General features: G+C 35.4%; 1 protein-coding gene across 19 annotated transcripts in view; it reads right to left on the reverse strand.

Annotated features, from left to right (window-relative positions):
- The window catches only part of mbnl2 (muscleblind-like splicing regulator 2), a 79276-nt gene that overhangs the window by 14612 nt on the left and 37212 nt on the right, over window positions 1–27452 (reverse strand). For 15 of the 19 annotated variants that reach the window (XM_058781743.1, XM_058782140.1, XM_058782059.1 and 12 more), the window contains exons 3-7: window positions 8613–8777; window positions 7614–7814; window positions 6115–6369; window positions 884–937; window positions 401–554 (exon numbers count right to left, since the gene is read on the reverse strand). In XM_058781743.1, coding sequence (XP_058637726.1) covers window positions 401–554; window positions 884–937; window positions 6115–6369; window positions 7614–7814; window positions 8613–8777 — 829 coding nt within the window. The remainder of the gene's footprint in view (window positions 1–400; window positions 555–883; window positions 938–6114; window positions 6370–7613; window positions 7815–8612; window positions 8778–27452) is intronic. The other 4 variants (XM_058782293.1, XM_058782223.1, XM_058781687.1 and 1 more) reach the window with 1 other exon arrangement.

The following is a 27452-nucleotide window of genomic DNA, read 5'->3' on the forward strand; positions in this document are numbered from 1 at the left end:
AAGTCAGATATATATAATCATTGCGCTCTACCTGTACAGATGTAAATGCGTTTCAGCTTGCAGATCAAAGCACTTCTGTGAGTTTTCTAATTTAATCTATGGCCGGCTATCATTTTTAGATCAAAGTATCCCAACAGTACTGTCCAAATTCAAATCAGCAGTGTTCTCTAAATAACGTCTGTATTTTCACTTAAAAAAAAAAAAAAGTTATGCATTAGTATTCCATGCACACGCGCTGCATGCAAAAGGGACACGTGGCTGTTTAAAAGCCTCGATAATGATGTTACGCCGGGATTGGGGAAGAGAAAAGGGGTGTACCGTTTAGAGGGTGAACCAGGGATTAATACAAAGCAGTGCGGGCGGTGTGTGTGTGTGCGTGTGCATGTGTGTTTGCGCTCACCTGTGGGAAAGAACGCAGCGGTGGGCTGCTGGAGCTGTGCGTTGGCCAAAGCCTGTTGGTAGTGCAAGACACTGGGGTTGAAGAGCGTGGCCCCGTTACTCTTTTCTAGTGCCGGTCTCTTTGGTAGCGGCTGCAGGACTCCATGGGGAAATGCCTGAGCGTGAAAGAGTACATCCACGAGTTAAACGAGTTTTGCACCACTTCTGTATCCATGCACATGTTGACTCGAAGCTGCATCGCTCCGTTTTACACAAGGACGACGACAACCGTCGCTAGATACTTAAGCAAGGCACTTATGTTTATTAAATAAAGCTACTTTACTTTGAAAGACCACACAACATTCTTTCTTCAAAATTCACTACAATGTACTTGGTGACTTTTACTGTTTCTATCAAAACAAAGAAGGCAAATTAAAAACTTCTGTGAGTCGCTACAGTACATTAAAAAGCTACATGCAAAGCAAAAGGTGAAAGGTCATAGTACCAGATCTACAGATGCCTCGAGGGGTCGCTTCATTGCTTTGGCAGTCGACTGAGTCTTTTAATAGCAGGCAGCGAGCACATGATGGCAGTGGGCCAATGGGATTCAAGCGTATTAACATACAGGTAACAGCAAGCAGAGGTGCATCATGGGGACAGCATTGCATTGTGGAATAGGTGAGAAGGAAAAAAACAAAAACAAAAATAATCTGAATGCAGTAATACCACATACAAAACAATAGGCATGCACATAAACGAAAAAACTCGTTTCAAAGAAACATTTCACTACGTTCTGAATTAGTACGAAAGCACAAAGCATCTACAATACCTGTGTTAAAAGCGTCAGAAATCAAGAGTCTCACCATTTACCAATCAAAAGTCAAACACGCTAATGGGATTGTAGATATTAGTGTTATGAAAGCTCGCTGCATAAAACACACCCGATATCCGCTATCGAAGGGTTTCGTGTGCGTGTGGCGAATTAAAATCTACTGATGGTAAGAATGCAACGTTACTTAGTTCTGTTCGGATGCAACGTGAAGTTGCACGGCGTCTATCGAGCGCTAATTAAGAATGGAAATGGCTGCAATCTGCACGGGCCAAGTGGGCAAATTTGACCGGGCCGTGCATCGTGTTTCTGTCAATGCAAATCGCAATCTGCCGCGCTCTTTGGCCGATTTTAACGTGCAGTGAAAATGCTGTGACATTTACCACCACTTAGCAAAAAGGAAACAAAAGGACACCGGAACGCCTTCCCTGACATTCGTTTCTGTCACAATATATGTTGCAATTTCTTACCAACTAGCTACATGTAAAACGTAAAGGTCACGGAACCAAAAGAAAACAACTGATGTGAGTGATCACAGAATGTGGAGCTCTGTTTATTCTTATATTTGAGAAAGTCCAATTTATGTACTTTTACGCTGGACCTTTTAAAAGCATTACGAGTTATTTTTTTTATTGTGGCCCATTTTGATGTCTTTTTGCATTTAAATATTTATATGCAACTAACATTGCACACTGCAATATTCCTCACCAATAAAATGCCATGCAAAAGTACTTGTAATAAGTAAAGATGCGGCTCAATGGAATGACGGGCAGCAAAAAAAAGGACGCTTGAAATGAGATGACGCTGAGGGCCATGCAGAAATGCTTGAAATCAGAATAGCCACACACAAAAAAAAATTAAATAAATAAAAGTAGTAGGAAAAAAATAAAAAATGCATGTTTTTCTTTATATATAATAAAGTCACAGATTACAGTAAAAGGGTACGAGGGAAATATAATGCATCATTTAAAGACATTTTACTGACAGGAAAAACATCTACGTCTGGATTCTCTCAAGCTCTGTTCCAAAACCTAGTGAGCTGCATTGTTGTCTACATAGGCTGCTACCTTCTCAAGCATATATGCAACTTAGTGCACTAGGCACACAGCGCTTCTCATGCAAAGTGCACTCGAGTCACAATTATTCGTTCCAAAATAGTCTGAATTTTCATATACAGCATTCACAAATAATAAATAAAATGTTCATTTTTTTTCATTTGATTATTTTAGTGAGTTTCTGTGTTAAAATAGAACTGCATTCCTCTCATTGTCATCTTAAGTTTTTTCGCTGAGCTTATCGCAATACATTTTGGGATTAAACTCTCCCTGAAGGATTTCTGCTGCATGAATTTATGCAAAACAAGGCATCTTGGAAAGCAGCATAATAATGCACAAATCTTTTGGAACAGTCTTGGCGTCATGTTTACGATACAGTCTAGTGCTATCTAGGAAGAAAGATCAGTAGGTTTAGGAACAGAGCTTGCAAGTATACTTTTAATAAACATCAGAATAAGATGCACTTTAATTGTGCATGTTGAAGGTATTCTTGTAACCAAGAGTTGAATGTTTTGCTCCCCTCCGCCAACATAGAGAACCATTAAAATAAATATGCCACCCACGGGGATTTATCATACAGAATTACATAACCTTCCACTGGCGAAAAAACAAAACAAAACAAAAAACAAAACAAAGAGAAACTAAAAAAGGCAAGAAAATGGAGAAACTATAACTGTATCATTGGACTTTTAAACCCTTTCACTGGGGTCGCATTTGGGATTGATTGCTTCAGCGTTCCTACAGTAACTGGCCCGGTCTGAACCCTAGAAAAAAAATCTGTTTTGTTATCTGCATTACATCATAATCAGGAAAGGACATTGCACCTTAAGGCTAACAGCGTTTTAGCCTGTAGCCAAAGCTGGTGGTTTATCTCAGGTCGCTGAATGCTCGGGAAACCTGGGGCTTTATTTTCACTCTTGTTTTATTGTTATGGCTGGTGAGCCGATACTGTCCTCGCGTCACCCTCTGACCCAGACGCCACAGTGGAAAAAGACAAAAGGTTCAGGGCAAAAACAAAAGCGAAAATGGAGTAAACAGCAAAACGAATGAGGTCAAGCGTGTGAGTGCCATGACAGCAAACGCGGCAAACTAAAACCACACCAGCGTGAGATGTGGAAGCGGGAAAGCTTGCTGCCAAATACTGTGTCTACGCCGCAAGCAAGTGATGCGACTAAACTATATTCATATCGACACACTGCGTTGAGATTGTTCACATTTTAAACAGCAAGCTCACCATGTCGCATGCGTTGTGTCGCATTGTAACCTTGCCGGACCAAACTATATCCTTACAGTTATAATCAATGAAATAAGCGTGGCAGTGCAAGGGAACAATATTTTTCCCATGTTAAATGGCAAACTCATGCATGTTGCATTTGTTGCGTCGCGTTGTAAAATTGTTAAGTAGACAATTTCACTGAATACAACAGGAGCGATCAAGTTGCATTCCTTGCAATGTCGAAACAAAGTATCCACTTTCATTATAATTAACAAAGCTATCTACACTGCATGCACACTATGTCAAGCTTTGTCACATCGCATTGTGTTGCTTGCAGTGTATACAGCTTTAGCAGGAGCAAAACAGTTGTCTTGAGTTGCTTTGCTCGTTACAGTTTAAATAAATTTAAATCGCGCATTATAATCAGTGCTAGAACTGTTCACCACAGTCTAGCGATGCGACAAAACTACATCCCGTCGCATTTTGTTACCAGCTTGCAGCTGAATTAATTTTAATGGGAGAAATCTAGTTTTCTTGTAAGCACACTGTTTGTGTGCAGTGTAGAAAAAAAAAAAAAAAACTATATTGCTCTCATTATAATCAAAAAAGCTGCACTGCAATGCAACAATGCACTGCGACAAAATTGGATTAATTATATTTATTATAATAAAAAAAAGCTATCTGTACCACTAACTTGCAAGTTTTCTTACATCTCACCACTCTCTTCTTCTGTTTATTATAATGGGAGTGATCTAGTGTTGTTGCACCACATTCCTTTCATGCAGTGTAAGCAAAACAAGCTCATTCCCATTATACAAAACAAAACCATCTACAAGCATGCAATATCAAGTTCATTGCGTCACACCACTGGAAATATGGACAGTTTTGCTGATTATAACAGGAGCAGTCTAGATTTGTTGTGTTGCATTGCTGTCTTGCAGCGTTGAAAAAAAGATGCAATCAACAAATCCGTCTACACTGCAAATGTGCAATACTGGTTTTGATGCATCACTCTCTTGCAGCACACAGGGTTTCACTGGTTTTTAAGGGAGCACTGTTGCTTTGTTGCATCGCTCGCTTGCAGTGTAGACAAAACTAGAATGCTCCCATAATCACCAAAACGGTCTATAATGCAAGTAAGCAATGCAACAAAATCGAAGTTGCATGCATGCAGAAATTGCGATGCAACAAAACTTGATGGCAGCTGCTATAATCAAAGGCATATACTGTGCGTTGTGATGGTGACAAGACGCAATAAAACTCATTTGCCGCAGTTTTTTGCATCGCTTACTTGCAGTGTAGAAAAAACCTAGTATGCTCCCATCATAAATCAACAAAACGGTCTAGGCTGCAAGTGAGTGATGCATCAAAAATGCACGCATATTGAGGGATTGCAACGAAACAAAACTTGATAGTGCCTGTTATTATAAAAACTCTATATACTTCAAGTAATGCAATGCAATTAACATTGCATGCATGCAAAGACTGCGATGCAACAAAACATGATCGCACCTATTATAATCGAATCCATATACACTGCGAGTGTAAAACACAACAAAACTCTCTCTCCGCTTTCGCATAACGGTCCACAAAACTCTGTGCGTCATTTGCTTGCAGTGTAGACAAAAAGCTAGAATGTCTAGAATGTCTAGAATGCAAGTAAGCGATGCAATAAAATTGCATGCATTTAGAGATTGTGATGCAACAATAACTGTTATAAATCGAAGCAATATAAATTGCAAGATGCAACAAAATTCGACATCTCTTGCTTAAAGCATTGCACACAACTCTGTTGCAATGTGCCGCTCGCTTGCAGCGTAGACATGCGTTAGAACTTACAAACGAGAGCAGTCTGGCATGCGGCCCAAGATACAGTTTCGCTTGGATAATAGATGAACCTGTGCATTCACGTCAGTTTGGCATGAAGATGTCATCCATCTCCTTAATTTAATCTTGACTGATCTGAGGAGAGCAGGCCTCCCATTGGGCAGAGAAATGGGGAAGAAAGCTGCCCCGTGACCTTGTGCAGTCAAGGGTGTGAGCAAAGAAGCTTTTAAGCCATCGTGCTTATTATATTAATATCCTATTCCTAATAATGATCGCATCAGTACAATACTAGATGGATAAGAAGGGAGAGTGATTTTTATCACACAGCAGTCTTCTCAAGCAGCTTGTCTCTTTGTCTCTCTCTCTTTACTCACCCTGTTTAATAGGACTAAAATCCTCCGGGGACGAGATAAAGGAGTCGACACCGATTTGGCACGCAACCCCGCCCAGATTCTAGAGATGGGTCATGGCTATATAATAATAAAGCAGTGCTCCACATTTAATGTGCTAACATCATCAGATATCTCAATCGCAACCTCCGCGGGCACGTCTCAACATGTGTTGTCAATTGATTTTATCGTGCACAGAACCGAAAACGGTTTCACAATTCTAAGCACTGCATTGGTTACGATTCAATGTGTCGTGACAATGCGGTAAATTAAATTCTGCTGTAAATTAAACGCAGCTGGTGAGGCACGGTGGTGTAATTTGAAAACTTTAACACACATTAATGTTTCGCACAACATGACTCTTTAAATGTAGAACTGTATGCATGTCATTTGAAAATCAATTGTGTGTGATTAGCTCACCATGGCTGCAGCGGCGGCCTGTGCTGCGACGGCGGTCTGGTTGGCCTGATGCTGGGCTGCTTTGATCTTGGCCTGCAGGTGCGCCGGAGGGTGGAAGTACTTGCACTTCTCGCGCGAGCAGCGGCTCTTGATGAAGTCCATGCACACGGTGACCGTGTTGTCGCTCGTGTCGATCATCGGGCTGTCGCTAGGATGGGCGAAGCGGCAGTCGGTCTCGCCGCGTGCACAGTTGCCCCGCTGAAACTCACGACACACCTGGACGCAAACCAACACACGCAGACAAAACAAACAGGGAACACAACAGAAATATGCAAACAGAGACGTGAGTCATTGAAGTTTCAAGGCTTTCATGTATGAGCACAGGTACGTAAATAAACACACCGAGCTGAATATTAACAAAGGCAGCAACAGCCTCTCGGTGTGGGAGGGCCGCAGAGGAACCGAGCCTCTTATTATCACAGACATCAGTCAGTTGCTAAGTGATCGCACATTTAGTGACACACACACAACCTTCAACTGTTATTGTTTCAACCACGCTGATCATCTTGCGAGGCAGCGCTGCATTGAAATGCCTCACACTTCTTTCTATCCTCCTTCTCACACTTTTCCGCAATTAATTCAGCTCCGTCTTTAACATACAGATGAAAGCCTTTGGTTTTCACAAACTTTAAATCTACTTTAGCATTGAAGTTTGAAAATATCCCAGTGACCTTGACTTTGTTCAAATGTTTAATGTTCAGAATCTAACCAAAAATGATTAATCTAATATTTACTCAATGAATTATGACAGGCCTTCTTTCTTGCATACATTTGCATACTGACTTATTATTGGTCTTTATTTTAAATTTGGATCAGATTTTTTTTTTACATTTATTTGAATTATGATTGGTCTTTTATTTTCAATTATTATTTGTCTTTTTTAAACATATAATTGCATACTGAATTACTGCATACTGGTCGTTTTTTTGTTTTGTTTTTGGGTCTATGTTCTTTATTTTGAATTATGATCTGTCTTTTTTACATATAATTAGTCTTTTCTTTCTTCATTTCTTTATATTGAATTACGATTGGTCTTTGTAATTATGACTGATACTCTTTCTTGAACACATTCGCATACTGAATTATGATTGGACTTTTCTTTATTTTAAATTCCGATTGGTCATTTTTTCCAATCATTCATGATTGGTGTTTTTTTTTTTTTTTTTTTTTACATGTAACTGCATTTTTACATAAAATTACATACTGACTTGGCCCTTTCTCCCTTACATTTATTTGCATAATGAATTATGACTGATCTTTTTTTTTTTGGCCCTTTCATTACACTGCACTATGATTGGTCCTTTTTTTTTTTTTTTTTTACATACATATTATTTTTATTTTTTTGTTACATATATTTGCATAGTAAAATGGCTTTCCTACATATTATACTGTTCTTTATTTTGTAATTCTTTTGGATGAATGAAATGACGGCCTCATAATGTCTCGGTGTGAGGTGTTACCTCGAGTTTGTCTGTGCGCAAGAGCTTCTGCGTGGAGGACGAGCTCGGCACGTTGACCGGCGGGCTGCCGGGGACAATGACAGGGGTGCTGGGGAGCATCTCTGTGGGGACCAGGCCCATGCCGTGGCTCATGGGAGTCAGATACGGTGCGTAACTCAGTCCATGGTTCGAGCCCAGACCTTGGCTGACAGGAAATGTAGGCTGTGAAGAAGACAATTAATATGAAAGAATCGCAACTTGCTGAAGAAAAAGAAGCAGTTTACCCAAAAATGAAAATTTTATGAAAATTATTCAAGATGTAGATAAGTTTGTTTCTTCATCAGATTTGGAGAAATGTAGCATTGCATCACTTGCTCAGCAATGGATGCTCTGCAGTGAATGGGTGCCGTCAGAATGAGAGTCCAAACATCACAATAATCCACACCACTCCAGTCCATCAGTTAATGTCTTGAAGAAGCCAAGAGCTGCATGTTTGTAAGAAACAAAGCCATCATTAAGACGTTTTTAACTTTAAACTGTAGCTTCCATCTAAAATACGAGTCTATAATCTCCCTATAATCTATAAGCTTCCTCCAGTGAAAAAGTCCATCTCCTGTTGTCTCTCACATCAAAATCCAGCCACATATTTGTTTAGAACTATTTCGGACTGTTTTGGCTTGATTTCTCTCCAGACCAGACCACTTTTTCACTGTAGGAAGCGTTATTATGGATTATGGACTCATATTTTAGTTAAAAACGTTTCTTACAAACACACAGCTTCTTTTTGTCATGTTTTTATCAGTTGTTTGGACTCTCATTCTGATGGCACCCATTCACTGCAGAGCATCCATTGGTGAGCAAGTGATGCAATGCTACATTTCTCCAAATCTGATAAAGAAACAAACCGATCTACATCTTGGATGGCCTAAGAGTGAGTACATTTTCAGACAATTTGAATAACTATTCCTTTAAGTAAAGTAAATATGCATCTAGACAGGAAGACGGATAGACGGTTCTTACCATTGGTTGCATGGTGGTGCCAGGGATCATGAACTGCATCTGCTGCGCCAGCATCGCTGCTGCAGTCTTCTGCTGGATGAGGTTGTTGCGTCCGTTGATTTCCAGCTGCGTCTTCAGATGCGCCGGTGGGTGAAGGTACTTACAGTTCTCTCTCGTACACCGACCCTGCAGCAAGAAAGATCAGGAAAATTAAGTATCTCAGTTGTTTCTACTGGACAGAAATGAAAACTTTTGCTGATCTCTCTTGTGAAAAAGACCCCAATAATCTCGCATTTATCTCAGAAGAGATCTCAAAAGAGTCTCAACTTCAGCAAAAGTCAGAGATCTCAAGTCTTAATGATCTGAACTGCTATTTACATTAACTTCATAGCTCTATACTCTTACTATTTGACAACTCTTGACTCATTGTATACAGTAAACACATGCTGATTACCTGCAAAAAAAAATGTTTTAATCAACATAGAAACGACACTACAACATACATGAAAAACAAGCAGCAATGCAGTGAGGATGTCTGCTTCATACTGCAATATTTATTAAGGAGGCCAAAGTTAGATGAATATTCTGCACAAGGTCAAGCGTGTGTTTGCATTAAACCTCCGCTGCAGGATATCCAGTGACACGGGAGGCCGAACTGATACCGGGATGTGAGAAACAGTGGAGGAGGGGTTAAAAACGCAGCGGAAGCACATACTGCGGACATGCAGAGACACAGAAAGAGAATCTCACTGCCTCTGCAGATGCTGCGTCGCCCTGCATGTGCTCTACAGCATCAGCTGCTCGCTGGAGGTGTGAGATCTCCACGGTAACCTTGAGCACAAATATCACACGCTCATGCTCCTCACAAAACAAGATAACTGTAGCAAACTGAAGAAAACAACTACAGATGTCATCGATTAAAATAATAATTCATGAATTCATTAAAGATCATTTAAATGTTCAGTTTATAAATATTTGTATTTTTTACAAAACACAAATGACACTATTTCTAAATGTATTTTTAAGGTCTCTGCTAAATAAATAAAAAATAAAGAGACATATTTAAATTATGTATGTTTACATTTTTAGATTTACATAATTACAAATTTCTGTTTCTGAATTTTGCATGTTTGGTTTCTGTTTAATGTCTCTGCTAAATTAAAAATACTGAAAGAAATGTTTTTAATTATATTGTTTTAATAATAATAATAATAATATATATATATATATATATATATATATATATATATATATATATATATATATATATATATATATATATATATATATATATATTCTAACTATTTTATTATATTTTATTTCTATTTTTAATATATATATGCTAAATTAAAAAGAAAAACTCCTGGTATATTGCTTTACTTTGCATAAAAGAAATACATATTTAAATCTAATTGCATGAACTTATTTTTGAAATACTACTGTCAATGTTTTTTTTTTTTTTTACATCAGCAGTGCTTGCAGTCAAGCATCACTATTAATATTGCTGTTTTTAATATCTCTGCTAAATTAAAAAAAAAAATTATTAACTGGTAGATTGGTTTACTTTGCATAAAAGTATAAAAATTACCAATTTAAATCAAAAACCATCTTTTTTGTTATTTGTGGTGTTTGCAAAGTCAAGATCACTATTAATATTGCTTATGCTTTAAAAAAAAAAAAAAAAAAAAAAAAAAGGTTTTCAAATTGTTTTCAATCTTTGCCGATAATTCATTGGAGTGCCGCTACCTTTAAAATACATACATACAGCCAATTTGAACATGTTTTGGATGAAGATACGCAGTTTCATCAATATCAAGCACATTTGCTTGAAACTTGTCAAAAGTATTAATATGAAAGTTATGACACAGATAGAGTTGACTCATCTGTGTGCAAGTCTACTCGTATGTAGAAATACAATTTTATGCATGTATTCTAAAGCTGCTAAATTAAACCAAAAATTAATTAACAATGTAAACAAAACACATGCAAAGAGTTTAAAAAAAAGTGTAAAGGACTGATGCCCATGCATGCATGTACAGCAGCTTTTACATCTTTAATTTCTGCTAACTACACACCATTCTAAATGTCAGATCATATACCGTGAAACTATCCTGACACTATAACAAGCTCATTACTAACCAGATACAATGCCTCATAAATGGCTAAAATGAAAAGCAGGACAAAAGTCTCTGTATAAACCACATGCATTCAGAATGTTTCGTGCATATTTCGCTATAATCAAATTGCATAATTTCGTATTTGATTATAATATGTTTGCATCAAGGGTATAAAGCAGAGACATGACCCATATAGGCTTTTGTGTGCTCTCCGCATTGTTGCAGGGAGGTCACAAATCCCTTGAAAGCATCTTCGAAGCATTGTCAGGAATATGCACGGTCAGCTTATCTGAGGTCTTGCTTGCTTACGGTGGTTTATGACAAGGATAAAAGCGCAAGATGTCCAGGTATCCTTCCTTACTCGGATTACAATGGAGATAGTGTGCTATAAATAACACGAAACTAGATCTAAACGGAGCACGGCTGTCTTTTCAACGATCTCCAAACAGTTAAACAATGCTGAATCAGCTCACCGCATGAGCGGTGCAACGGCACGAGCTGAGATATCTGACTTTTGTTAATGCGGTTGAGGCCTTGGGCGATTGATCAGACCCAAAATACGATGTATTTGCAATCATTTAAAAGCTTTACCTTATTGATTGAAAGTCAAAGCTTTGTGTTTTCGCTCAATTATTCATTAACACATCAACATCTATAGAGATGAGCATCTGAACTTGGTGATTCCACCAAATTATTGGTCTAATACTGTGGATGAACTATAAATGATGATAATATCATTCATTATCAACAGATAATCAATTATAGGCCAAGCTGAAGACAGGTCTAGACACTTAACACCCTCAAATTCCCAAATATGCAGCGCTGTAATCCACAGGATCAGGGTGCCGGTGCAAAGGGGCTATCAATATCCCTGCTGGAATAACAGTGTTGCTCAGCCGTCCAGCCAAAAGCTGAGAGGTGTCAAAGCCAATCAGTCCGGGCCAAAAGACGGGACTCTCGCGGCTGCTGATGGAGTGACGGATGGGGAGGAGAAGCGAAAGACATCCGATAGAGGACTTCCACCGCTATCGGGATTTTCAGGGGTTGTGCAAAGGATTGTATTGGAATATGTATGAGAGGTTTGATTTGCTGTGTGCGGCCTGATTGAGAGGAGACTGCTGATTCAATAATGAAGGTCTATTTTTACAGGCGAACTCGGCAGTAATGGTGCTGATGGAGGACGACCAGAAGCTCTGACCAATCTTCAACGTGCTACACAATACTGCATCGCTGCAATTAATGGAGGAATCAGATTTAGAAATCAAAAATGCCCAAAAAAAGCATTATATAGGAGAAAATCTTTTGAGAAACAATAAAAAAAGAAGTTCAAGTTTCATGGCTAATGTTCAAAGCATGCATGCATCAATGTGCATCATGATATGCCATATGTAGTCATGGCTGATGCTTAATCCAGTTTAATTTATCTCGTCTCCTGAAAAAAAAGAAAAAAGAATCTGAATGTAAACTGAATTGAATTCTAGATGTAGCATTATATACGGATATACATAAATTTGTAAATTTATATGTCTGATAAATTGGCATTCTACAGGCTTATATGTAATTTCCCTATTCTTCAAATACAAACTGGATTAAACAAAGGTGTGTTCATACTGACAGTGACTAAACCGCTTCAGTTTGGCAAGATGCTGTATTGTCAGCTCCCATTTGACTGCTGTATTCGACAGTATCAAGTGAAGGATCACGCAATAAATCAGCAACCTTAACTGTAAATGACTGATTCACTTTGCTTTAGGGATGTAACGATTAACCGCGAGCCGGTTGAAAATCAATTCATATATGTGACGATTCAAATCGGTTGAGATGCTAAACAAAACGCAATTCAATAAGGGGTAGGAGTTTATATGAATATGTCTTTAGAAAAGTTTAGATGGTATTTTTTTCTTTTCATCTTGCCTCTGTATAATGCATATTAAAGTTCATAAGTGCAGTGCTGCTTTGTTTACAGCGGAAACTCTTGAAGCGCCACCTGCTGGCAGAAAGTGAATCTGCGTCTCATTCAGCTCATCTGCTGTTTCATTTCATGCAGATATTTTTTATGTATACAGTAGTTTCACAAAACTGAAGTCAGACCATTCTGTTTTTGCTTCAAATTTCGAAATTATAGTCTAATTTAGATTAAAAACTGCTCATGTTGCATGCATGCAGCATCTTTGTTTGGATCATGATTAAAATGCAGTGGTTGCCTCTAATTTTAAATGGAAAGAGCACAGATAAAGCCTTATTTTGTTTATATGAAGAGATTTCTTTTATTTGTGTTACTTATTTATTTGATTTGGAGCTTGTTTTAAAATTTCAATTTAGTTTTGTTATTTACATTTACATTATATTTACATTTTGTTATTTAGCAGAGGCTTTTATCCAAAGCAACTTACAAATGAGGAGAATAGAAGCAATTAAAACCAACAAAAGAGCAATTTCTCAAAGAAACGTGCTGCATTATAATTTGTCTTAAATCTCATTTTGTAAAAAAAAAAAATAATAATAATAATAATTGTAAATCAAATCAAATTGTGAACTCAAAATCAAGAATCGAATCAAATCGTGAGTTGAGTGAATTGTTACATCCCTACTTCGCTTTGTTGCTGCAAACTGTTGTCAGTGATCACTCATTTACATCCATTTACATTGCGTCCTCACACATACCTGACAATGTAGAGCAACAGACAATCAAACTAATTTAACTTTATAGCATTTAGCAACTTGAAAGAAAAAGAAGAACGATTTTACCAAATATAATCTGAATTTAAGTGAACTGGTTCAAAACTGTGCCCCAGGGCTTCAGACAAAAAAAAAAAAATAGAGTAAGGAGCCATTGGCTCCTATAAGAAAAAAACTTAGGCACCAAATTATTTTTTTAGTTGCCACAGAATAAACACATTTTATTTTTTTTAACATTTTGACATTTCAATCATACTGTCATGTGTTTATGTCTAATCTTTTCTTGAATGTATCAGCATTTTAATCCATCTTGTAGATGAGAATTATTACACAGAATCTGTACCAATATCATGGACCATAAGCATCACTTGGTCATTGAGTGTACACTTTTAAGTATTTGCAATTTAATAAATTTAAGTTAGTCCAACTTAACTTAAAATAAAAAGTGAACACATTTTCAAACTGAGGCACTAAAGCGATTGCGTCTGCTGCGTTAAAGAGCACCAAAACCATATTTATTTTATAAATTTTGTTATGAATTTGGCAGAATGTTAAAGCTGATACTTTGTTTATTAAAAAATAAAGCACAAAACTTATTGTGATTACTGGATGGCAAGTGCGCTGCAAACAGGCTAATATGAAGTTCACGCATTAACAGAACAGCATATAGACTAAGATCTTGATAACAAGAAACCATATTAGTAATAAATAATGTGTGCCAATAATCACACAGCTGACAGCTTTACCTGTTGAAGTTTGTTCAAGTTGTGCACGAAATAGACGCTGTTTTTCTGCACTTTCACTTTGCTCGTCATTTTGATCTCTCTCGTGCTGCACAACTGAGCTGCATTTAGCAGGCATTTTGGCAGAGATGGGACTGTTTGAAACTCTTTTTCCATTAAAACTTTGATGTGCATCGTCTCAGTTTAATACGTGAAAATAACAAAAGATGTGATCGCAAAACAATCAAGAAAAATTTAAGTCACAACATGTAAATATACATAGTCGCCAGTGCCGACCTCAGCAAAAACGTAATTCGCAAATTAATATTTTTGGTCACAAATGCGACCGTTTTAGTCGCAGTCTGGAGCCCTGCACCCTATTTAACTATTTTCAAGATCAAACAGTTTTTGATTTGACTGAATGTGTCACTTTATGCTGTACTTTTCATTTAACGAAGACAGAAAGTTTACTTCTCATGCCACGCCTGGTTAGCACATGTACTTTCAAAGACAGTACCAGTCTGTTTTCTGTAAGTGAAATTGAAACGCAGCCCAGATGTTGCCACTCAGATTGCATTCAAACTACTGTTTGTGTGCCAATTCAGTGAAAAATAAATACATCTGGAGTAATTTTGACCTCAAAGGAAATACACAAACATAATAACTGCCAAAGTCCTTGTGTTAACAATGTTAGCGAACAATATAAGTCAATGTTTGGTTTCATATACCTAACAACAATAATGAAAAATGGGTTTATAGTCTCGTGAGCGGTGGCCCCTCGGACCCTACATGTCTGAACGAATGAGTTAGACAACCATTAATGCACAAAATGTAGAAAACAACACAATCTGCTGAGCTCAAGGGACTACTTGACACAAACATATTTTAAAATGGTGATACAATCTCTCTGATTGACATGAAAATCAAGCAAATGTTGATGTGAAAGGCATTGTACCATTCTCGGTGACACTGCAGTGCGCTCAAGCGACGTGAGTGGTCTAGCTAGCGCTGATTGAAAGTACAGTGGGTCACGACGGGCCCGTCACTCTCCCGCACGGCACTTAAATAAATGGGCTTGATTACGAGGGTACAGCACAGTGAGAGAGCAGGATCAAACAGGCTTAACAGGATGAGCTCCTGGGAATGCTGACAAAGACAGTCTTCTGACATGAGTGTCCTTGTCATCATGTTGGGACTTTCGTCGGACTGTCCCTGTGTGGCGCAGAACTGAATTCAGAATGCCTTTCGATTCAAATTCAGTTCCAGCAGTAGCAAACAGGATGCAGAATTGCGATTTAAATGATAAACAGAACAATAGATAGACAGATAGAATGATAGATAGACAGACGGACAAAACAACAGACACAACGATAGATAAACAAAATGATAGATAGAATGACAGACAGATACAGACAAAATGACAGACAGACAGAATGATAGAACGATAGATGGATGGATGGATGGATGGATGATAGATAGATGACAGACAGATACAGACAATGATAGAATGATTGATAGATAGAACGATAGAACGATAGATAGATATAACGATAGATAGATAGAACGATAGATAGATAGAACGATAGATAGATAGAACGATAGATAGATAGAACGATAGATAGATAGATAGAACGATAGATAGATAGATAGAACAATATATAAATAGAACGATAGATAGAACGATAGAACGGTAGATGGATGGATGGATGATAGATAGATGACAGAATGACAGACAGATACAGACAACGATAGAACGATAGATAGAACGATAGATAGAATGATAGAACGATAGATAGATAGAATAATAGATAGAACAATATATAAATAGAACGATAGATAGAACGATGGGATAGACAAATAAACAGATAGACAGATAGAACGATAGAATGACAGATAGACAGACAAAACAACAGACAGAACGATAGATAAACAAAATGATAGATAGAATGACAGACAGATACAGACAAAATGAAAGAGACAGACAGAATGATAGAACGATAGATATAACTATAGAACGATAGATGGATGGATGGATAGATGATAGATAGATGATAGAATGACAGACAGATACAGACAATGATAGAACGATAGATAGATAGATAGATAGATAGATAGATAGATAGATAGATAGATAGATAGATAAATAAATAGACAGATAGATAGATAGATAGTAGTGACCAATCCCTTTAGCTGTGAACAGGTAATAATGGTGATTTGCTGATGATGGTGATGAGATTTGAACCCGTGTCGCCCACATGAGCACCACACACGCGTGCCGCGTCACACCACAGCTGTTTCAGTGCATTAGGAAAAGTCTTTCAATCAGTCGTGAGCACCGTGAGGGTATCAGGTAACCAGAAAGCTTTTAGACAGATTAACTCCACTTACTGTGAATGATTGCTCTGAACCCCTAAAAGCTCTCAGCCGTTTCAAAGCACCGCACCTGAAACATGGCAAACGCAGCACCAATACCATCAGTGACAGCAAACGCTCCATACAGCCTCCCCACACCAATCCCACTGAGAATTGGGAACGCTGATACTCATTTCATGGAGAGATTAGGATTAAAACCACTTAACCCATTTAAATATCCGTGCCTCAGACTCAAGCCAAGCAATTCCCATCACTTGCCCATGTAAATCAAGCGCATTTTTGAGAAAATTAGCGTTTAGGCGAACATGCTAATTAGGGTATAACTGAGGTCAAACGGAAGTTGGCTGGCGGAATTAATGTCTCTAATAATAGATTTACACTGCAGAATAAAATCCCAGAATCTCTGTAAATTCCCAGAGCGTTTTTACTGTCATCTGTCCAAACACTCACAGGTTTCCGGAGGTGAAATGGCCTTTGTCATGCTCTATTATTTGACTACAGCACCATGATTTCCGCTATGTGGAAAACACGGGCGGAATAGCGGAATCCAGTCATAAAAACAGAATTTTCTGTACACTGTGAAAAGTGACGGTGAATTTAACGGTAAAAGACTGTAAAAATGCTACAGTAAAAATATGCTAAATGGTTAACGGTAAGCTCCCCTACTATATACACGGTGAGAAGCTGTATTGGACATTACAAGCAATTTTACAGTAATATGCCATTTTTGGAAGTGAAAAAGAACATAATTTACAGTGAATAACCATAAATTGACATTCCCAGAATTCCCTGCGTTACATTTCAAATTTGATGTTTTGTTCAAAAAAATTTGGTTTCTTCTTAGTTTTTTCTTATCAGTTGTGAACATTAGTGTTGTATGTTACATCTAATGTTGTTAAATGAATGTTTATTGCAATATTTTAGTTTCATGTGTGTTACCATGATGGTGTTTAGTGTTTGTGTGAATGACACCGTGCACAGTAATTTGGTCTTTTTTACAGTGTAACGCGGAATGTCACAGAATTTGTCAAACTTTGGATGAATCAATCAAAAGCAGGTCATTGCACTTAAATTAAATAGTTATATGGACTAGTATCTGAAAATCATAACCCGCAAAAAGACTATTTAAATATGAATTCATGTGCTGTAAATCTCTGTATCTCCAGAACTGTTCAGAAAGTCACTTCCTGAGCATTTTACCATTTAATTTCAGAGAAACTTTATCATATACACTCAGAAATTAAAAAAGGTATTCACAGTAACTCGTCAAAATAAAAGTTTGGTTCAACTTGAAGACATTGTGCCAGAAATATACAGTATTAGCATACTATTGTTCAGTAGAATGTACTACTACTAAAATTATTAAAACTTTACTTTAAGGAATAAATCACAAAGCATATCTTCCATATTTTCATTTTAATAGTAAATTCCCATTGTTTGGCAAAAAAATAAAGTTTGTTCAATTTTTCTGATGACCAGAAAAATTTAAATACACAATTCAGAATTTCTGAGGAAAAAAATAAAATAAAATCATAAGGCTATTGTAAGAATCAATTTTAATAAATTAAGTTGTGTTTATGCATTCAAATCATTAGACATGTTAAAACACAGAATTTGGTAACAATAAAACATATGTTGAGAAAAAATAAAAAATGTCATAGGGCCCCAAACATGTAATTTTTGTTCAACTTAATAAATTGATGTGAAATTATATAAGTTTCATGATTTGAAAGACTTGTTTTTTGATTAATAAAATTTAAATTTAACCATTTAAAAAGTAGTCCAGAAAAAAAAAAAAAAAAAAGAGATCCAGAAATATTCAAACAGAAAAAAAAACTGAATTTGGGAAAAAATCTAATGGATTTCATAGGGCCCTATTTGACCTCGAATTGTGGCGCATCGGACTCGACTCCGGTTTCCTCGATGTTCCGGCTCACAGTCAAAAGTAACCCGACTGAGCTGGTGGGTGGGAGACAAACACAAGGGCCATTTTCAGAGCAGAAGGAGAATCGAGCCTCAGTTGTGGCCTTCAACACCCAAACATGCATTTGCATTCGGCTCTCAATGGGCCTCTATTCCAGCGGCACAGTCGGCGAGCTGCATTGCTTCTGATGAGGGCGGCACTCAAAACGCCGTCCTGATGGCTCAGCAAGTATTTACAGCTAAATAAAGGCTAGTTTCTCTCATTGTACACACACAAACATTTCTCACAGTCATGAACAAGACATCAGCTGACTGCAAGTCATTTACCAAGCACTTTTATCCAAATAGATTCACAGTACACTTATTGCTGGGATGAACGACATTCGCGAAACATTTATCTTTTGTAGTGTCATGCATTCCAAAGTAAAACTGAATATTCAATGAATGCATTTCTGAATGGAAACCAACATGATTGAAGTTCACCCATCCGATCCACTTACGTTTCCTATTTATAACAGTTGTATTTATTGTTGTATTTATGTCAGTAAATTAACATTAACCAGCATTATCTTACTGCAGGGATTCCCAAACTTTTGTCAGCTGAGATTTTAAGTTAATATTTCAATAACACGCTGCATTTCCATAATGTTGGTTAATGGTCACACGACGTGCAGGTAAACAAATCAAATATTTAATCTTTTTATTAAGTGTTTTTGTTTAGTTTATTTTAAAATGATTTATTTTAATGAATTAATTTATTTATAATTTAACACCATATCAGCATCAGGCTAAATTCATGGCAAACTCAAGAGTGATACAATTAAAAATAATTATAAAAACAATAATACTTGAATTCTATACAATAATTGAACAATAAATAAATAAATAATATAAAAATTAAAACGATAACTATATAAAATATTTTAATTTGATATTGATTATATTTCTAGTATTTCCTCAGAATAAATAAATAAATAAATAACAAATATATATCTTAAAATTCTAGTATTTTCTCATGAGAAAGAAAGAATGAATGAATAACAAACCAAACAAATACATAAATATATATTACCTAATATTATTATAAAAATTATTATTAAATAATATCTTACAATTTTATATTTGAATAAAATTCTAGTATTTCTCAAGAGAATGAATGAATGAATGAATGAATGAGTGAATGAATAACAGCTATATAAAATCTGTCAATTTGATAAAAATTCTAATATTTTCCCAAGAAAAAAAAGAAAGATGTTTTATATCTTCAATGACTTCCTGGTCACTATTTCTGTGCTTTAGCCACTAAAGTGTGAATTTTTATACTTATCTTAACCACAAAACAAAGGTACTATCATTACTCCATCACGACCACGAGGCCTCCACAGTGAACCATCACAAGAAACAGAGACACATGGTCATGCCCTAGTTATCTGGCTATCAGCCTGGAAATATATCTGTCAGTTTATGTTGCTGAAGAGCAACCGGGAAAATTGGATTCAGCAGCAATTGATGGAGTCTAGCTTCCCTTTCATGCCTTCTTGCACACAGACAGCTGAAAAACAGCTCAAAACTGTTCAGAAACGGGTGGAGCAGTGAACCCATGAAGGTGTCTTGTGTCTGTGGCACGTTTTGGGTGGCTGCTCGTCCACAGACCACCAATGAGTCTGCCCTCGCGGTCAAAGGAAACTGAACTAAGTGAACCTGCCTGCAAACAGAACCAACAGGGCTGACGATGAGAAAGTAGGAATGGGAATAAACTTTCCCGGTTCCTCTTCCGGAGTTCTGATCCATTTCACCAGCTCCATTTCCCAACGCATCATATGGAATACGACCTACACGAGCGCTGTTCACCGACATCACTTCCTGCTTTCACATGAGGGGTAACGTATAGAGTGAAACCGAATCTAATGCAGGAATTGAAACATTACACTAATTCTTCAGTCTCATACAGACTACTGGTCTGTAAGCCAGATCGAGCAACTCATTTCCACATAAAACATATATCAGCCCATAAATAAAAGCATAACGCAATTATTAAATTATATTTTGCATAAAACAAATTCATATTCTCATAGCACTAATGTGTCGAAATTTTATGCAAAAATAATCCCCATTATTCACAATGTTTACTCTCATTAGATCATAATTAAAAAACAAATTTTTATTTAAATCAGTGAAAAAGCTGTACAACTAACTACCATACATGCATACTTTAAATATTAATAAATATTGAATAAAATTATATAAATTATATACTAATTTAAACATAATATATTTACATAATAAAATATTATTTTAAATGAATAAATAAATATAATTATTTATTTAAAAAGCAATAAAATAAAAATACCTTTAAAATACTATTAAAATTAATTGTGCTAAAATTGAATTAATATCTTTTTAAATAAAACAACAAATATTAAACTTATTTTATTCTTAAGGTGCATTGGACATAGACAGATTTATATACAGATCTATATACAATCAGGGCCTAGAATTAACATGTGAAAAGCACCATCAATAGCAAGTATGTATATACGCATGTATGTATAAATAAATAAATACATACGTACATACATACACACATACATAAATGTCACAGGGCAGTTGACCATTAACTTTAAGGAACTGCGACATTATGCATTATGTCTGCAATATGCAATAGGTCTGCATGCACCACTGGAACAATGGCTTTACCTGTTTTTATTCTGATATTAACAATAAATGAAAGAGAAATCAAAATAACGCAAAAGACAGTTTGGAAATATTTATGGCCTGTTAATTTCCTCTGCAGCTGAGACAAAAAAGCTGTCAGATTGTCTGCTGAGATGTTTGTATTACTCCAGTTATCTGCAGATGTGTGAAGTGAGAGTTTATTAGACTCGATGCAGGATCAGCTGCTTCCAGATCACTGCTTCCCCAAAGTGAGCTTCACTGTAGCGGAAAAGGCAATTACAAATAATGAGGTGAGAGAGACTTATGGGGAAATACAGCCTGACGCTGATGGTTTAGTTAATATTACTAATGCACATAAGTCAATCTTACATCTATCTAATATACTAGTCTGCATTGCTGTTTACAATACAAAGTGGTCTAATTTTAAATATTCAATGCATGAATAATAAGCTCTGCAGATTTGTAACTTTAAAAAAAAAACATTAAAATTCAAAATTAAATATTAAAAATACATTAAAATTATATAAACAATAAGTACAGCTAAACACTAAACAATACAGACTTGTAATTAAAAAAAAAAAACATTGATATATAAAATATTAAAAAACTGCAAACTAAAAGCTCAACTAAACAATTTTAAATATTTTATAAAGTATTTTTATATTTTAAATATTATTTTTGCCATGAGTTTGTAACAAATTTGTAGCTTTAAAGAAAATATAAAAAAAATTTAAATAAATACATCAATAAGGTCATTTGCGAGCAGTGAATTTTTGTATTTTAATTATCATTGTTAGTTACATTGTTGTAACTTATAAAACATTTATAAATAAAATATTTAAATAAACAAATAAATAAATGCATTTGCGTGCATTTGTTTTTTTTTGCAGTAATATTTTACCAAAATATTTATATTTTAAATATTGTTGCTATGAGTTTTTGATCTGAATGCAAACCGCCGTGTCGTTTATCTTTGCATGCACCTGCAGCTTTGACAAAAAAATATACAAATGAGTGCAATAAACAAAGCGATAAAATGCACAGACTATGACATCATGTGAACACGCCTGAAATGCATTCAAAGCCGTTTCTCCTGCCGGTAATTATGCATGCATTGCACTCCACCGCAATAATCCCACAGACGGGCAGCCGGCTCTGACACATCAGAGATTAATGCGCAAGAAAGACTAGATCCTGAGCTCCTGAGCCTGAGAGAGACATTCAGAAAGACATCTGCTTTTTAAAACACCCTTTCTCACACAACCTGTCCTCCGCAGGGTCACGTCACGCAGGGAATCTGCACGTGCTCAATTCCGACGCAAAGCTCCTCAGATTTCACCTTTACACACGGATTGGACATGGACGTCCTCTGCTCCGTGTAGGAGTTGCAGTGGAAAGCGGAGGCTGAATAAAAGAGTAACAAAAGCTTCATGTGCTACTCGTTTAGTGCATCTCAACTCGCTCACTTTTAAGTATGCTGATGCATCAAAGCACAAGCTGAAGTCTAAAGGTCTGGAAAAACACGCACGCCTGTGTGATGACAGTCAACCTTGTGTTGAGCCGGAGCGAGCGAATGCCAGAAGACTATATTAGCACTGATTAAAGGAGTGCAAAGCAAAGAATGAGAATTCTGGCATCATTTACTCACTCTCGTGTCTTGGCCACTCTTTGCAATATAATCAAAGCCAATGAACTCCAAAACAACCGCAATACTGGAGCAAACTAAAGCAGCATTGTGGTGATTCTGGCGGGCAAAAGGTGACGCTTGTTTCCAGTCCTCCAGCCTAAAAGGAGTCTTTTCTGATAAATTGTCAGTTACAAAAATGATAAATATTCTGAGCATGTTTGCATGCAATGTGAATGAGAAATGTACAAATGAGTGAATGAATGAATTAACGATTCAATGAACAAATGAATGAATGCATGACTAAACAAATGACTACATTAAATTATAAACAAAAAAATATGACTGAAAGCATGAATGCACAAATGCATTAAGCAAATGAACTCAAATTAATGAATACATCAATAAATGAATGCATCTACAGTATGAGCAAATACAAAATAAAATGCATATTAAATGATGATTAAATTAAATCAAAATTAATCAAATCATGAAAAATGTATGAAGACACAAAGGACACAAATGAACTGAAATGGGTGAATAAATAAATAGTATATTAATGAATTAATAAATACACAAATAAAAAATAAATGAATGCACAAATAAAAAATGATTCAATTAATTCAAAAATAATAAAAATCATTAAACAAATGCATAACACAAGAAAAAAGGCATTAATGTATAAATGAACTGAAATGAGTCAATAAATGAGTAAATTCAAGTATAAATTGTTGAACGAATAAATGAACAAATAACAAATCAACAAAAATGAAAGAATGCATGACTAAAAAACGATTTAATGAATTAAAATAACATTTTAAAATGAATTAAAATAAAAGCATTAACCACTTGAAAAAACAAATGTATGAATGCAAAAATGAACTGAAATGAATGAATGAATTTGTTTATTAATTGTATGCATTTTAGAATTTATGAATAAATCAACAAAATTAATTAATGCCCGACTAAAAAAAAAAAAAAAAGATTAAATTAGTTCAAAAATAATAAAAGCATGAAAATAATGACAATGCATGAACACACTAATGCATTAATAAGCAAATGAACTTCAAACAGCATGAACAAATGAATGAATGGTGAGCGAGTGCTAGAGGAGCCCATCTGATCCAGCACACTGTAAATCTGATCATCTGTGAAGTGCTGAGATGTGACGCCCACCCAGGAGAGCCACAGTAATCCAACACACAAATAAACTCTCTAACACATGCAAAACAGCTACTATAGAAATTATCCGTTTCAGATGGATGCAGAAAATGTCAATTTTGGCCGATATGGAAATTGTTATCCATAAATTGTGCATTGCCAGAATTGATCTCTATGCATCTCTCAGCATGGATCATGACGAACCTGGGTGAGAAAATCTGTGATGCACATGATGCATTTTGCCGATGGGTGGGTGTCAGAGCTGCGAATCTGTCACAGATGAACATTGACAACACTTCTGACAGGAGGCTTTTATAATGGAAACAGCAGTTTGTGGATGTAAACGAGTCATGTGTCGAGTGCCTCACTTCACTGCAGTTCACTGGAATTAAGTAGTTAGGCGTAAACTAACAACGTTTTGCAAATTTGCGAGGGCTTACGGGGTAAATTGTGATGACTGAGACAGTGTCTAAAAACAGCCTCAAATGCAAGGACCGAAGCTGCATGTCACTCAATAAACATCAGTAGAATGGGTAAATTACACAAAAACTGCTACTGTATATAAATTTTTTTGGATGATGAGTTGAACAGAGACATAAAATGATTTCATTTAAGATGTTTGGAGAAATAAAAATGGCTGGAGCAGATCTGCAGCAGGCCAAAAATAGGAAAGCAGGCGCCTCCAGTGTAGAGTTACAACAGCAATCATTATAGACAGCGTTAAAAAACGAAATTAATCAAAGGATAAATTTAAATTAAATGTAATTAAAATCATACAAAAACTATATTTTGGGTACTTAATTTGGGTAAAATAAAATGTAGAAATATTAAATTAAATGGAGGTTGTTCTATAAATGATATATATATGTATAGATATATGTGTGTGTGTGTGTGTGTGTGTGTGTATATATATATATATATATATATACACACACACACACATATAGGTCTCAAGATAATCATAAATCTAATGTGCTAGATTTAATTTGTTTGCTTTCAAGCTTTCTTTAAAAGAATGAACAAAATTATTTGTCTTTGTGTTTTCAAAATTTGGAAAATTAGGGACTGTTTTTTTACCATTAAAAATAACTAAAATATATTATAATAAATAAAAATGTGTTTTAATTACTACTACTACTACTACTACTACTACTACTAATAATAATAATAATTTAATACATTATTATTATTATTAACTAATACATTAAAATATATATATTTTTTTATTAATGCAATAATATTTTGAATAATTTATTAAACATTACGTAAATAAATAACTTTTATATAAACTTAAATAACTACTTTTTATAATTATTATTAATTGATAATACATTTTATTATGATTAAATATTTAATAAATTATTATTAATTTTCCTAATAAATTTAAAAATATGTTGTAATTATTATTAATCAAACTGTATTTTTGAATCATTTAATATATATTATTCAAATAATTAATAAAAACAATAAAATAAAATATTACATAATTTTTTAAATCATTATTATTAATAATATAAATAATAATAAGGTCATTTCAATATGGAAAATATAATATTTTCAGTAGATGTAAAAAAAAAAAAAAAACTAGAAGTGAGGAAAAGAGCAGCATGAACATCCTGCCTGGTATCTCCATTTGTGTTTTACAGCAGAAAGAAAATCATACGAGTGTGGAACGACAGGAAGATGAGTAAATGATGATAAAGTTGGGTGGGCTATCCCTTTAATGCATTCACAAAAGGTCCATCCCACGCATTTCTAATCAATGCTTTTATCCCTGACAGACAGTGTTTTCAACTGGAACAACAGTATATCACAGCGAACGCGTCAGCAGCATGAATACAACATGTATCTCCTGACATTTTATGGCCTTCATCACCATATTCTGCTGTGTTTTTGCTGATGAGTCTCACGTCACACGGACAGAGCGAGGCCAACAGCAGTCTCTTAACACGACTGAAGTGCCTGCAAATGATAGGAAGCGTGCAACAGGCCATGCGCATCGGTATGACTCATCCGCTTCAAGAGCTTCACTGTCACATCAGCGGCTCTCACCAACGTCAATACACGGCCACATGATCATATCAAAATACATCACAAACAGAGTTTAGGAAAGACTAGTACAACAGTATATACTGTCCACCTGCTAGAGATTGAACTGCAGCTATCGGGACCATTTTACAAAGAAACATGGAAAAATTTGAAATATATTAAAAAAGAATATAAATAGTATTATTAATAAAAAACAACAAAAATAATTTATTAAATAATAATAATAATAAAAATAAAAAATAAATTATTTTATTATTAATAATGACAAAACAACAACAAATAGTTGTTGTTAGTATTATTGTTAAATAATTTATGTGTATTTTTTTTTTTAGTATTTGTATTATTTTACAATAGTGAAATCACTGTTGATTAATCATTTATTGAAACTGCCAAATTTTTATTACATTTTTAAAAGATTTTAACGTATTTTATTCAATGTGTTACACACACGCACACAAAAAATGTTATAGAAACAATTTTTACTCAGAAATTGCTAGTAAATTGCACAATTATTAAAGAAATGGCAAGTAACACATTGAAATGAATGTGAAACTTTGATATAGAAAGATTAAAAAAATATTAGTGCTGTCAATCGATTAAAAAATTTAAATCGCGTTAATCACAGTCATGGACTGTGTTTAATCATGATTAATCACAAATTTTAAATACTAGGATTTACCTGTAAATGTGTTGAAATCAAGAAATGCATGACAAACTAGTTTAAGGAAACAGAACCTTTCACACTTCCTCCAGGTATGAGACATAATCCTTATTATTCTTTTATCATTATTCTTTTGTTTTTATTCAGCCATTATCAGCCTTTAAACTGGCAATAAAACGTTTACCAAGCCACATCGCTTCAATCCCAGTATACATTTACCCAACTATTATCAAAAGTATTTCTAAATAAATACAACAAAACATTTTCTTTCGACCTCACGTGAAGTATTATGACAAAATGCATTATGAAGAAGAATTGGACCTGTTCTGCAGCTGCATTAGAGCTAATATTAGCATCATGCTTCATAAGACAATTTATGAGATTAATAGTACACTTTTACTCAGAACTCACTTCAAACCACCATCGAGTGTTTGTAATAACTTCCTTTTGCGATCACATGTGGAATTTGGTCGTTTACTGTTGTTAAAATATGCTATTTATAGCCTTTCATATCCCTGCACAAATTAGCATTGCAGATGTACACATTCTCCTCAAGAAAATCACATACAAATATCCTATCGTAATCGTGTGTTTATTATCTTATATAATCTATAGTGGCTGTTGTCATGTTTATTTCTGCTGCTCTGCTGAAACTCACGTTGTTTGTGATGTTACCGCCTCTCCGTTCTTAAGTTGCCATGGATACATTCCAAGTATAATACACATTAGCAAAAGGATCTATTTTCATTTTCACTTGTCTATATACACTTTGGGCGGCTGTGGTACACTATAAAAGTAGCCCAAAAAAACCACAACCCACGTCTGTAATTTTTTCCCGCGACTCTATTTTCAAAACAGCCCCCTCAAGCCGTTACC

This window comes from Onychostoma macrolepis, chromosome 01, assembly GCF_012432095.1.
Source record: "Onychostoma macrolepis isolate SWU-2019 chromosome 01, ASM1243209v1, whole genome shotgun sequence".
NCBI classification, from domain to species: Eukaryota; Metazoa; Chordata; class Actinopteri; order Cypriniformes; family Cyprinidae; genus Onychostoma; species Onychostoma macrolepis.